At 35.6% G+C, this 15,222-nt stretch overlaps 1 protein-coding gene across 1 annotated transcript in view; it reads right to left on the bottom strand.

The window, feature by feature from the left end:
* The window catches only part of csrnp3 (cysteine-serine-rich nuclear protein 3), an 80,007-nt gene that overhangs the window by 17,950 nt on the left and 46,835 nt on the right, over positions 1-15,222 (bottom strand). Inside the window, exon 3 of the mRNA XM_055151863.1 lies at positions 5,039-5,228. Within this exon, the coding sequence (XP_055007838.1) occupies positions 5,039-5,204 (166 nt within the window). The 5' untranslated portion in view covers positions 5,205-5,228. The remainder of the gene's footprint in view (positions 1-5,038; positions 5,229-15,222) is intronic.

Below are 15,222 nucleotides of genomic sequence, written 5' to 3'. Positions count from 1 at the left end.
TGACACCGAGGATGAAGAATTGAATGGATTTAGTGATTTGGAGTGAGATGGAGAGTTTGTTAAACTTGTTCTGGTCTGTTGTTTATGCTATAGTTATCTGAAGAACTGTGCATATGTGACATTAACAGTCTGTTGTTCTCTGTTCTATTGTTGTTACTGTAACTTGCCTTTCAAGATGAAATGTTGGTTCCTGGTCTCTGATTGTATAAAATAAATTTCCACCAAAAAGTGCGATTTATAGTCCTGTGCGATTTATATATGTTTTTATCTTCTTCATTTCCCCTTTTTTGGTTGGTGCGACTTATAGTCCAAAAAATACAGTACAGTACTTTACTACTTTGTTAATAAGTTCGGGTGTAACTATGTTTTTAACATAGATTGTATATCATTGTCAAAATGTAAAATTGTCAAAAAGTGAGATTTGAAAAGCACAAAAATATACACAATGGAAAGCAGGTCTTTTCTGTGAGCCGATTAGCAGCTCCTTCCTCCTCCTGTCTCTACATTATACAAGTCAGCCTCTCTCTCCTCTCTCTCCTCTTCCTCACCTCTCCTATTCACTCTGCACAGCGCTCTAATGCAGTTCCTAATGACAGACAGAGCAGGTTTATAAAAGGCCCATAGCTCCTGGCCTGCTCCTCTCTGTTCCGAACACAGGCGGTCGCTCAGCTTCCACAATACCGGATGCACGTCAGGTGGAGAGCAAGGCCGTTATTGCTGTCTTGATTACAAAGAGCCCCGGATTTGTTTTCCCTGAGATGAAATGAGGAGATTCATCATTCTGTCAGGCAGGTTACATTCAACTGGAGTCTGGATGTGCATGTAAACGTCTCACTCCGACTGTGACCAGAGATTTACCTAATCGCAGTAACACACCCAGATAATGTGGTTTAATAAGAGGGCTATTGCTGCATACAGAATGGTGTTTAGGTTTAGGCAGCGGTGGAAAAAGTATGTGATTGAGCTACTTAAGTAAAAGTACAGATACTGGCAAAAAAAAAAATACTCACGTAAAAAATCTACTTGTTTAAAAATGTACTTAAAGAATAAAAAGTAATAGTATTTCACACAGATTTTGAACTCTAATAAAGCTTCAAATGTAGTGATTTTGATCAAGAATTGTGAATTTTGTTCAAAAACAACTGTATACATTTACTGTATTTTTAGGACTATTTAGCACTATTTTTCATGTTTTGGGTGTTTCCTGCGACTTATACTCCAGTGCGACTCATATATTAAAATTTTCACAGTGACAGTTGCGAGAGGCTCTACAGTAGTCTTGTGTGTCAGTATCTGCTGCTCCTGTTGCTTCTGTATCACTGTCATTTCGCCCTCTACTGAGCATGTCTCCTGCAGAAAGAGCTGCTGTCCTGCTGCAAGTAGTGGAATATGCAGTCGAAAACAGTAATCGAGCAGCAGAAAGAAGGTTCAGAGTGAGCGAGAAACTTGTGAGAGAATGGCGGAAAGCGGGGATGGAGAACACAGCTTTACAGCAACCTGAAGGGTGCGCCATGTAACTTTCCTGAAAGTCACTGGATGGATGGACGAAGCCTGGACTTCAGTGACAACCAAAACCATCCTGTTGGAATTCAGAAAAAACACAATAATTCTAACTGGAACTGACGCAGAAGAGGAAGCGGCGCTCCGTTCATCTCCGGAAGTTGTGGAGTTGCTTAGAAGTAACACAGAGGATAAAGAATTCAATGGATTTAGTTATTTGGAGTGAGATGGAGAGTTTGGTAAACTTATTCTGTTCTGTTGTCATTACTATAACTTGCCTTTCAAGATGAAATGTCGGTTCCTGGTCTCCAATTTTATAAAATAAATTTCCCCAAAAAAGTGCGACTTACATTTTTTTTTTCTTCTTCATTAGTCCGGAAAATACGGTATTTTGTTTGCTCAAACTACGAATGTCTATAAAAAAAGTCCTGTTCAAAAATTTAGTGGAGAAGAAAGCACAGATACCTGCTCTCAACTGTGATGAAGTAAATGTTAAAAAATTATCCATTTAGTACTTTAGTACTTTTTTAGTATCCATTTAGTAAGTAAAGTACAGATACCTACTTTTTTTATACTAAAGTACTACAGTACTTTATTAATTTTACTTAATTACATTCCACCACTCGGTTTAAAGCAGCAGTGGAGTAAGTTTGGGTGTAACTATGTTTTTAGAGAAGATTGTAAATATTGCAATACCCTACTACTAAGTTCAAAATTCAAAATGATCAAAAGGAGATTTCAGAAGTAAAAAAAATATAGTACACCACAGTTGGAAAGAAATAACAGATATTTTTTTTAAAGATTGAAATACTGATGTTATATGAGAAATCAGGCCTGACTGAAACATACAATCAGTGTGATCAGGAAATTCAAAAGGAAATGTGGCTGACACAGCACAGCACAGAGATAAGAACAAAACATACAAGTCTGATACTAAACGCAGAGGTAATGATGCCTTATTTTAATCAATAACTTAATTTTGTTTAGCCTAATAAGCTTATTTAATTAGTGAAGTAATTCCCAACAGGAGGGGGCATCTTGCTGTACAGATAAGGCAGACCTGAATCACGCACGATTTCTCTCTATTGATTTGTACTCAAAAAAGCATTAACAGATATAATTCTGTACATAGCCTGTATTCTTACGGTTTTAAAAAGGTTTTCCAATCACAACTGAACCTCGGTTGCCAGTGCCTTAAAGCTGCATTGTGTAACTTTTCTGGTAGAGAGTCCATCAAAAGCTTTTCTCCATGGAGTTGTTATTATTATGTTGCACAGTACGGTATTAAATAAGGCTGTGCAATTAATCGAATTTTGATTGTGATTTCAATTTGTGTGTCTCCAAACTCATATAATCAAGTTAAAAACTATTTAAAGCTCAACAAAGTTTATTTTAGGATATTTTAGAACAGCTGCAAATAGATTGTTTTGGATACATTTATGTTTTTCAATGCCTTATTTCATGTTCAAAGTATATTTTATTCATTTTATGTTTTATACATCGCAAAACTGATCTAAGGTACAGATTTGTAGCCTATATTTTTCTTCAATTTGAAAGTTTTGCGTAAATTATCAATAACAAAGTGGAGTTTTTTGAAAGAGAAATGCTGAATAATTGCATTGTGTAACAAAAAATTATCATTTGAATAATCGTGATTTCAATATTGACCAAAATAATCGTGATAATGATTTTTTCCATAATCGAGCAGCCGTAGAATTAAACCTTTCTATGTTCATGGAGACCAAACCAGACCAAGTTACAGGTCGGATCTGTGGAGAGGTGAGCAATAATAACACCTTTAATTGAATAAATGTAAGATGGATATGTTTAATGTCATATTGTGGAACATTATAAGAAGAGCAATGACATATAGTATCAGTAGCAACCTGCAAATAGAGGATGCATGCAAGTTTTCCTCATTTTCAGTGTATGGACAGCATGTACTCCAGCAGCAGAAGCACTGACTAATGACTGGCTGCAGGTGCTGGGGTTTATGTAGTGAGGATTCAGATCAGAGCGAGTCTTTTTATGTTTAAACCAACTGGATGTCAGCACTGAAACTAATTCTAATTGGATAGTCTTCTGGAGAACCAAAACACCACATTATATCATAAACAGCATGGCTATCATATCCAATGTTTTTGTAATTAAGAATGAATCAGCATTAGAATTGTTATCTGTAAAAGCTTTTTGATTTGCAGATGTCTACCTCTTGTTTGGAGACACGGTTGTTTAATTAAAGGAACATAAGGAATATTAAAGGAGACATATAGCTCCTTTAATTAAAGAGCTCATGTTATACCATTTTCTGATCTGTGTTATAATGTTGTTTCCTCACCACATACAGACCTGGAGTTGTGTTTTGTTTCATTTGTACATGTTTAACACACAACTTTAGCATACTTGGGCAGACTTACTCTCTCAAACAGAAAACACTCAGTTCCACCTTGTGATGTCATCTGGTAACAAAGGAAGTGCTTACACTTTCACTAGAATCATTTGGATCATTTCAGCCTTGGAGTTGCCAATCTCTACTGAACGTTGTGAGAAATGCCACACTAGGGGTGAGCGATATCTCGATATTTAAAATATATCTCGATATTTTTTTAAGACAAAATGGATTCTGACATATCGATATAATGCTTACATTTAATTCAGATTTTGACGCTTTGCTTGATTGCCTTCTCTGTGCTTGCCTGGCACAAGGAGTGAGCTGTTTTTTTCTCAGCATTTATAATTTGTGCAAATGAGCCATGTGGTTTTAAGTTTTGCTTCTGTAAAATGTAAACAAATGTGCGCAAAGCTTCATTAAACACATTATAATCTCCAACCGGCTGATGTGGCTCTATGATTCATATGTTGTAAAGTTTAGTAATGTAAAGTTTATTTATGCAGAAGATTTTAATGAATAACCTAAAACTTGTACAATAGTGTTTGGAAACGTTTGGTTTGATCTGCAGTGGATTGTGGGATTCCTCACAGCTCTTTACCGCTGATGAGGAACATGGATCTATTAAAATAAGGAACCTCCCGAGCTTCCTCTGCTAAAGGAGCTCATGGTTCTGGTTATTGTTTGGTTAAAAGAGTTAATGCAAAGATGAGCTTGAGATGAGTTGTTTTATTTTTGAATGAGAACAAGGCAATATGTATTATTTCTTCCTTTATTTTACAGTTAAATTATAATTTTTTTTATGCTATTTTTTCTACATGACCTGCTTTTTTGCACTTCATAAAAAAATCCTTGTGCAATTTGGCATGTTTGTTTTTGCAGTAGTTTTTGGGGGATTATTTTTTCTGTACAAATATTGAGATGTAAATCGTATATTGAGACATAGCAAATTATATAAAGATATATTTTTTGGTCCATATCGCCCAGCCCTAAATGCCACTACATGACATCACTTAGTGGAACAGAGCATTTTGAGCATACATTTACTTCAGGCATAAATATACATCCAGTTAAAAGGCCTAATGAAACCAAGTGATTATAATTAGCACACACTGGCTGGTCCCCTGATACAAAAGGTAGAATACTGACGTGTGAATGGGCCCGAGGCTGCAGGGTTGACGCTGTCTCTGCTGTCCCCGCTCTCACTGCAGGACACATCATCATCGGACTCACGCGCCGACGAGCACGGAGACGCCGCCACCGCCACCGCCGTTGCCTCCACCTCCTCAAATTTCCTCTTCAGTATTCCGCTCATGGCCCCGCGCAGCTCCACATGTACCTGGGCGAGCACAGCGCAGAGGCAGACAGCACACATTATTTCACATCCACTTCAAGGACCGTCATAATCCTGCACACACTCAATTAGCCAGGGGCCCTAGACCACCTCTCCCTGTATGCAAGAACACACACACATTCACAAAAATACACATACACTATACACACACACATATATATAATGGGGATGTAACAATATCTTTTTTATTTATTGCGATATTTTGTGAATGTTATAATCCAATTAAGATTTAAAAGTGCTTAATAACAGTTATTTCTTCATGTAGATTGGACTGAAACAAAGCAAAGGATCATATGTATGTATATGTAGTGTTTTAGCCATTGGCGCACTATAACAAAGTACACACACATACACAAACATATACACGCGCATATACAGTAGGGATTAGGGATGTTACAATATCCAAATCTCACGGTACAGTATTTATTGCAATATTTTGAAGGGGCAAGTACAATTGTAGATAGGATCATTTTTTCTTTTAAAATACCTTGACAAGAATCATTATTAATCATCATCATTATTAATAATTGTTAAGAAAAACATATTATACATATATAATGTTGTCTATACTGAAATGAATCATGGGATATCTAGTTCCCTATGCTTATAAGCTGTTGCTACTATAAAACCATGCATTTAAGCAAAGGAACTTGTAATTTGATATATTGTGACAGCTCATGATATTATTGTGAGATTTTTGACGGTATGATATAACAATATTTTAGCTCAATTCAATTCAAGTTTATTTATATATCATATTTAAAACAACTTCAGGTGACCAAAGTGCTTCACATACAAGCCAGCAAAATAGAATTAACAGTTACATGTACATATACACAGAAAACATGTGAAAACTACAATAAAAACACCAAGATAACCTGACTAGCCAGTACCAAATGCCTGGGAAAAGAGGTGTTACTGTTACATCCCTAGTAGGGATATCCAAATCTCTCGATACAATATTTTCACTCTACGCATCTCACTGTACAATATTTATAATGATACTTTGTGGAGGCTATCAAAAATGTGAATATACCACTATGTCATAATCCAAATAATTAAGATTTAAAAGTGCTTAATAACAGTTATTTCATCATGGACTGAAACAGAGCAAAGGATCATGGTATATGTAGTTTTGTAGCTGTTGCTGCACCGTGACAAAGGTTTTAAGGAAGCAGACACACGTACATATACACACACATAAATACATCACAGACTATTGTTTCCCAAAAACTGAGTCACGACCCTTAGGTGGGTCTCAAGAGATTTTTTGGGGGGTTACCTTGTCACGGTCTGCAATATAAGTTTAAATTTGTTCCAACATTGCTGGTTCAATTGAATGTTGAAAAGAAGAAGAAATGGACTACATTTAATGTCCAAATAGGCGACTTATGGATCCTTTTATTGCTGCTTCAATTATTGTTTTTTATTGTTTAAAACTTGAGTAATACTAATTATTCAGTCAACAATAAAATATCCTCATTAATGTTCAATAATGGTCAAATCCACCTTTATTTTGTGATTTATGAATAATGTCTATTGACTTGGGTCTTGAAGGTTTGTGACTTTTAAAATATAGATCCCTAGAAAAAAAGTTTAGGAAACACTGACATAGACTCTAAATGGACATAGCTAACCCACTAGGAAGTGAGCATGGGGGCGCTTCCGGCTCCACTGACTCTGGCTCCAAATGAAGTACACTGGAAATTGCCATCCCTCTTTCTGTAACTGCTGCAGTGAGCCTCGTCATTTTGGTCTTAAAATGTTCGTATTAACCCGCTCTACATGATCCTGGTGTTTCATTTTCGCTATTTTGACCGTAAACAAATTCGTATTCCTAATATTAAACTCTAAATTTGTCCCTATAACTGCGACTGGTGCTGAACACTGTGGGTAACGTCACACTCCATTAGTCCACTTGTATATACAGTCTAGTATATATACACACACACACACACATATATGCACACACTCCCTGGGCGATTGATCACCTTTGCACAGCGCGGATGAGATGGAAAGAAGAAGCTGCTAATTACACACTACCACTGCCTCACAGGAAGTCGATATATTTATAACTGTAGAATAGTCTTTTGTATTTGATCGCGAACATAAAGAATGAGAAAATGGATAGTTTGTACTCACAGGTCAAGGTTAATTACACACTGAAATATGGTATTATGTGAAGATGGAGATCTAAATTACAACTTGGATCAACAAAATCTGTAATGAGAAAGTGATTACAAATATGAAAAAGTCAAGAAGAAGAAGTAGTAGAAATAGAAGAAGAAAATATATAGTCTTAGATAATACAGTAGAAGAAATAAACTCCATAAGACAAAAAACAAAGACCAATGGAAGAGGCGAGACAAAAGGTAAAATCTATACATATAAAAACATTACCAGTAATTTAATAATAATGAATTTTTAATATGTATACAGTATTCTTTCAGAGCAATGTCAAATCGCACAATACATAACCCGTTATCATGACCAGCGAACTGTTAGTGTAACCCCATACTGTGCTGTTATAAACTGTGTGACAGTTTATAACAGTACAGCTGCAACTTCTTACACTTGCAAATTCACAGAGCAAAAGTACAAAAATACTGTCAAAAGTATCAGAAAATCAGATATTAATCAATAGGGCTGGGTATCATTAAGAAGTTGCCGATACGATACATACGTCAATACACAGGCCACGATACGATACATATCTTGATACAGTGAACTTTTGATTCGATACGATATATTTCAAATTGATTTAATATGGTTCAACAAAAAATCAAGGCTAAATCATGGCTGTGACACTAAAAGTCTTTGTTAAACCACTTCTTGTGCAAAGTGAATATGAAACACAAACATTTTTATCATCAAAACTGTGAAAATGTCAAATGTGTGGCATAAAAGAGTTTCCTTTGTCTAAACCAAGGGTGTCAAAACTCAAATTCACAGAGTAAGTTATGGGCCAAACTAAATATTTAATGGAAAATTTCAACAATATCTACATGTTTTCTCTTCTTTTGAGATATGTAATGTTAAACCTTTTCTTATTAAAATAAATGTATCATAATATTTTTGTTTAAACATTAAATCCAGAACAAGCATGATATAAAATAAAATAATAACAACATTTTAAATAAATAATGTCTCTCTGTAGCTGTAGCTCTAATACATATTTGATATGATCTGGCGGGCCAAATATAATTATATCGTGGGCCAAATTTGGCTCCCGAGCCTGAGTGCTACAGTTTTGTTGCTTGCTTAGAGCTAAGCAAGCAACAAAACTGTAGCACTGTAACAACATAATTTTATAAAATATATCAAAAAATACTCAGTCCACGATATCGATACTGTATCATCACATTAAACGATACGATATATTAATATTTTGATCATTTTTGCATACCCCTGCTAATCAATACTAGTTTTCGTATTGAAACTAGACTCATTTGAGCAGGTATCAATACTAAAAAAGTCACGTTCACAGGACAGAAATGAACCTTTTCTGATTCTTGAGCTCTATCAGAACAAGTATAAAACCACACTAGAACACTAAGGAACCTACTTGGATTACACAGATATAAGACCACACGGTAATACAAAAGAAAGTACCATGATTTAATGTTGAAAATCACAATCTATTGCATAAAGAAAATGCCTTTTTAGTTATCATTGTGGTATCAGTATCGGTATTGAGTATCAAGTCTATTCGTTTGTTTTGAAATCAAGTTTGAAATTTTTGTATGATTATGACAACACTACAAGCTACACCGTCCATCACAGACACGTATTTTAGATGAAACCTTCAAAAACTATCTCCAGAAATATCATTATCATGCAGAACACATCTGAGCATATGAATCCAAATAAGCAGTCAAGTGTATTTTGATTTGATTTCAATTAAAACCCCTGTCAATGCACCGTGCTCCACCGTCACTGAAATCTGTATTTGAACATCTGTCTCTGGGTAAGAAAACACCACATACACACGTCAATCTGAAATAATAACTCAGAATACCGCTTCAAAACAGACCGAGGTGCGCTTTGAAGTGACAAAAATCTGCAACTCAAATGGAGAGATTCAATAATGATCAGAAAAGGATTATAAACGTGGTTCCAATGTTCTTTTTCTTTTTTCTTTTTTTTTGCCAGAGATTGTATTCACAGCAGACAATGGCGAGCGTTTCTAAATGAGACGTGTCTTTTTGTTATGATGGTTTCACAGGTGCGGGTAAATATTGGTGCTTACACTCTTCGGTCTGAGCTTTTGTGACGGAAGTGGCTGGGAGCACTGTGGTGTCAATTGGAGGGCTATTAACTGAGCTTGCAATTAGACAAATAAACAAGGACAAGCTCATCCATCAACTACACAAAAACTAATCAGCGGAGTATGAGAGGGAAAGCTATGGGGACGGCCGGTGTCATTTTCAATATTTTGGACCGCTCGCTTTGCTTTTGAACTAATACAGTACGATACCAGGTAGTGCAAGAGCGTTTCACATCAAAAGAGTCAAAAACTGTTTCAAAATGGGTTGTGTGTCTCTGCTTAAAGGTGCATTGTGTAAATTTTCTGGTGGAGGGTCCGTCAGCCTGATTTATCAACAGGTTTCACTTCGAGGAAACCGTCTGACCTCACAGCATTAGGATTCGTTCGCTTGACAGTAGGCAGGTACTTTTATTCTTTTAACCAATCGCTGCTATTTGGTCGTGACGTATGTAATGCGCTGTTAATCCCGTAGGAAGAAGGACAACATCTTTCCCATTGATAAAATTCACCAAACATTGTCTTTGTTCCAGTTTTAAATCCTCGATCTCGGGAATCATTGCCAACACAGAATGTATTGCTTTTCGCTGATTGGCTGGCGCCCAAACTCGCACTTCTGGGGTTTTTGCAAACTGTTTAGTGTATTCCAAAACTCTGGTCAGATCTGCTCACGTCACCTGCTCGTTTACATCACATACAGTACACAGAAACAAAGATGTAGCCATATCCGCCTGGCATGCATACCCAATCGAATTCCACACACTTTTGCCTCACTGTATGTATGCAGATTTATTCCCGAAAATGCTCATGTTAACACGGAATAAAAAGTGAAGAAACAACGCCTCTTTTGCATCTTCTGTTCAGACCGTCATCATATAAACGTAGCCTTAGTTTGTATGTATGAACAAATGTGTTGACATATATTGTAACTTGTGTGTGTAATACAATATATATATAATGAAAAAAATTGTTGTTGTTGTTTTTTTAAATATGTATGTAGATGAAGTAACTTTCACAAAGGGTAAAATTCAGGGAGACTTTCCAGCTGATTCCCATTTTACAGTATGGTATTAAACCCTTCTAGCTTCACGGAGACCAAACGAGACCAAGTTACAGGTCAGCTCTGTGGAGAGAAGACCCCGCTCACAGTCAGAATGCCTTTTTTTTTAGACATGTTTGAGCTATAAAACCACCTGTGATTGAATAAATGTAAGATAGAGCTGTTTAATGTCACACTGAGGAACATTCCAGGCAGAGCAATGACATCTCCATAGGACTCCCAGCCAAAAAGTTACACAGTGCACCTTTAATTCAACTTCTATTAATTAAGACAGCACTAAAAACTGTTGTTGTGTTCTTAGGCAAGGCACTTCACCCTCATTGCCTGGTATGAAAGTAGTGTTTGTGTGAGTGCTGGTGGTGGTCGGAGGGGCCGATGGCACAGATTGGCAGCCTCGCTTCCGTCAGTCTGCCCCAGGGCAGCTGTGGCTACAGTAGTAGTTTACCACCGGGTATGGAGTGAATGAATAATGCCCTGTAAAGCATCTTTGAGTGTCCAAAAAAACGCTATATAAAACTGATGCATTATTAATGAAAAGTACCAATAATACTATGCTGTACTTTACTGCTACATCAACTAAGAGTTATATATATTATATATTACTGTATACTACAATATTATAGAGTTGTTGTCTCTTTAGGGCAAACAATCGTTTTTAGAGGTCACCATGACACTTAAATTAAATAAAGCAGTATCTCAATGGTGAAATATTGTACAAAAAACAGACTTTGCAAAGAATATCATAAAATGCATCAGTTAATTTATGTAAAACAAAACATAATGAGTCATAAAGAGACATTTATTAGCCCACATAAAACCTGCCGTCTTTATTTTTTACATGCAGAGACTGGATTATCACTTGTTTGATAAAGTAATAAAAATTCAATAGCAGCTTGGGACTCTCTCTTTTTAGCACAGTAACTCACTGTTTTCAGCCATATGGTTTGTTTTGCCTTTTTTAATTTGGATAAAAAATGAAATCAATTGCCAAGATTTAAAATTCCTAAATAGTCCTGTTGCAGTACTAAATATCAAATATGTTTGTTGGTTTTTTTATACGCAATTGGGAATACAAGTTAGACTCAAAAAATATATATAAAAAATAGAATTAAATTTAAAGACTAAGGATAAGACATTGTTTTTTGACAATTGTGTAATTTTAATACTAATTGCAGTAATTTACAGTTTCTAATTTCATTATGATAAGGATTAAGACCAAAAACTATTCAGGTAGGGTGAGTTTTTTCCAATTTCTGTGTTATTTTGAATCAGTTGTGAAAAAATATGAGCATCAAGATGATAAAAAAAAAAAGTAAGTCTTAATTTAGAAATATAGAAAAATTAGAACAAAATTTTAAAACTAAAGATGATAAAAATGCACATTTTTAATACAACTACAATTGCACTTTCTTTATGTGCTGTAATACTAGCTCTGATAAAGATGAAAACCATTCCAAAACTGTTCAGGTATGGTTATATTTTTTCCAATTTCTGAGATTTTGAATCAATTGTGAAAAAATATGAGCACCATCTCAAAACTGATGTTGCAATACCAAGCTTGCTATGTCAAATATCTTCTGTGGGAATACAAGCGAGTCTTGAAATATAAAACATTAGAACAAAATTTAAGACTAAAGATATGGTGCAACACTTGATAACACACTGATAATAAAAATGCACTGTTTTAGAGAATTGTGTAATGTTGCAGTTTGTTTACGTGCTCCAATACTTAGTCTGATATCGATCAAGACTATTTGAAAACTATTCAAGTATGGTTATACTTTTTCAAATTCCTGTGTATGAAAAAAGAGCACCAAGATGATCAAAAAGAAAAAAAATCCCACAAATTCTGTTGCAATACCAAGTTTGCTATGTCAAATATGTTCTTCATATGCAACTGGCAATACAAGTGAGTCTGGAATTATTAAAAATTAAAACACAGCTTTATGTTTTTTGACAATTATGTACTTTTTAATACAAAATAATTGCAGTTTTTTCATGTGCTCTTATATTAGTTCTGATATAGATCAAGACCATTCTAAAACTATTACGGTATGGTGATATCTTTTTAAAATTTTTGCGATTTTGAATAAATTGTGAAATAATTATGAGGACCATGTGGTGTCAAATATGTTGGTAAATAGTCACATTTAACACTTAACCTAGGAAGGATATACAAATGAAACAGACAAAGAGGGAAAAAGATTTTTTAAAAGCGATGGGAAGTTTTTAAATACTTGGCAGAAAAATGTTAATCTGTTTTATTATTTATTAAGATGTTTTGCTTTTAACTTAGTTGTAATTTTGACATATAATTTCTATGGCTAAAACCAAATAGATGTACTCATATTAATATTTATATATATCTATACAAAATATGGATAAATACAAGTTAAGACATAACTCAAGTCAGAAATGTAAAAATATTTAATCATAAGAATTTAAAGTAGTGACCTAAAATATAGTTATTATGGGAAATATAGGTAATCCTTAAAACAGTAACAGTCTTTTATATTAAAAAGGAGAAAAAAAAAAAAATCCATCCATCTATCAATCCATTTTATTCCGCTTATCTGGGTCGCGGGGGCAGCAGTCTAAGGAGGGCCTCCCAGACACGTCCTCCAGCTCCTCCGGGGGGAAATAATAATAACAGTAATAAATTATTGTTGTGGTTATTGTAATTAATAATAATAATAACAAGTTCCTTTGCCTAAATACATGATTTTACAGTAGCAACAGCTTATGAACATCGGGAACTACATATCCCATGATTCATTTCAGTGCAAACAACATGAAAAGATATGTTTTTTTACTTGAATTCTTGGGATTATGACGGAAATAATTCACACTAAAATCTTGTCAGGGTATTTTAAAAGCAAAAAAGTATCTATTATATCATCCTCTCTAAAATATCACAATAAATATCGTACCGAGAGATTTGGATATCGTTACATCCCTAAGTAATAGTAGGTGTTGTAGTAATAGTAATAGATTTTGTTGTTTTGTATTTGTTGTGGATGTTGCTTTATGTTTTTGTGTTTTGTTTTTATGTTGATTATTGCATTTTGTTAAATGTTATATTCTGTTGTCTTTAATAATTAAAAAATAAGAAAACATCACATTTTCATACTGCGCTTTTCCACCTTCAAGGCACACACGCATTCATACACCAGTGTACGCAGACACTGGGGGTGAGGTGGGTTAAGTGTCTTGCCCAAGGACACAACGACAGTAACCAGCTGAGGCACAAAACAATCCATAATCCATACAATCAACTGCGCGTACAGCTGATTAATTGTAATTCAAGCAGACTTCATTTTAACAAAACACTGCATCTTTAATTGTTTTTCGTCTCAATACAAAAGTCTTATCTCATTTTAAAATAAACCCAGCGCGGTGAAACGACTACAGAGCTATGACTGGCAGCTTTTCCCTGACTGCTGTCTCTCTTGGAAGCTGGAATGAGAATAGACAAGCCTGTTTCCTGAGCCAGCCCCGCTCTGTGTATCGGCCAGAGCAGCTTGTGGGGGAGTCTCCATTCATCTGCCTCTCTGCTATCAAATCATTACAGATGCAAATGCGGCCGCAGAGACACACCGAGGTACTATATGTGTGTGTGTGACTGCGCGTCGGTGTGTGTATGTGTGTGTGTGTGTGCGTGTCTATACCAGAGCCAGCCCGGAGGGTCATTGTTCCCGGGGGCTGGCTGCGCTGTGCTGACACTGCACTGCCAGCTTTTGGGCCGCATCCAGATTCAACAACTACAACCTACAACTGAGGAATGTGAGGCATCTGAGTGGAAATGGAGAGGAGAGGGTCTAGGTGCAAAGAAGTGAACTATGCGACGTCATCGGTAGCTCTCAGATCCAGTTATTTGGAATATGAATTTATTAGCATACAAAATACCGAAAATAAAAACATCAGGATTATGTAGAGCGGATTAATATGAATATTTTAAGACCAAAAATGACAAGGCTCACTGCAGTAGTCACAGAGAGAGGGGCTACAGTTTCTCAATATAAAATGAACTGGAGCCAGAGTCAGTGGAGCTGGACACGTGCCCATGCTCACTTCCTATTTGGAGTGCGACGGCAAGCAGGTTTATGGTTTGAACATAAAATTACACTAGTGAGTATCTGATAACTGTCTTTTTACTAGTTTTATATCAAGTGGTTATTGATGGTTAGGGGTGTAACAATATAGCCTGATTCATCAGTCTGATCTCGCAGCGTTGGAATTAGTTCGCTCGATGGTAGGCGGGTACTTTTTCAAAAGAAACAGAAAAAGCACACCAAAATTCTCGTAGAGGTGCAAAGGCAAGGAGCAGCATGACAAAAGTGAAAAAATGCATAGCACACTCAGATGGCTGACAAAAAAAAGCCTTCATTAAATATTTTTCTTCCTTTGGACCACAACACACAACGCAAGAAAAATATCTGATGAAGACTTTATTTGCTGAAATGTTATTTTGAAAATAAAAAAGCTTTTGGACATCGGCCATCTGAGTGTGCTATGCATTTTTTCACAGATGGGTACTTTTTGTCATTTAACCAATCGCTGCTATTTGGTCGTGATGTATGTAATGCGCCGCTAACGGAACTAACCAGTATATTAAGCTTTTCCCAAATCCCGTAGGAAGAAGGGCAATAATGTCT

This window comes from Boleophthalmus pectinirostris, unplaced genomic scaffold (assembly GCF_026225935.1).
Source record: "Boleophthalmus pectinirostris isolate CB_2022bp ecotype Guang Dong unplaced genomic scaffold, ASM2622593v1 HiC_scaffold_1, whole genome shotgun sequence".
In the NCBI taxonomy this organism is placed as follows: domain Eukaryota; kingdom Metazoa; phylum Chordata; class Actinopteri; order Gobiiformes; family Gobiidae; genus Boleophthalmus; species Boleophthalmus pectinirostris.
This window is presented reverse-complemented; position numbering and strand designations above follow the sequence as displayed.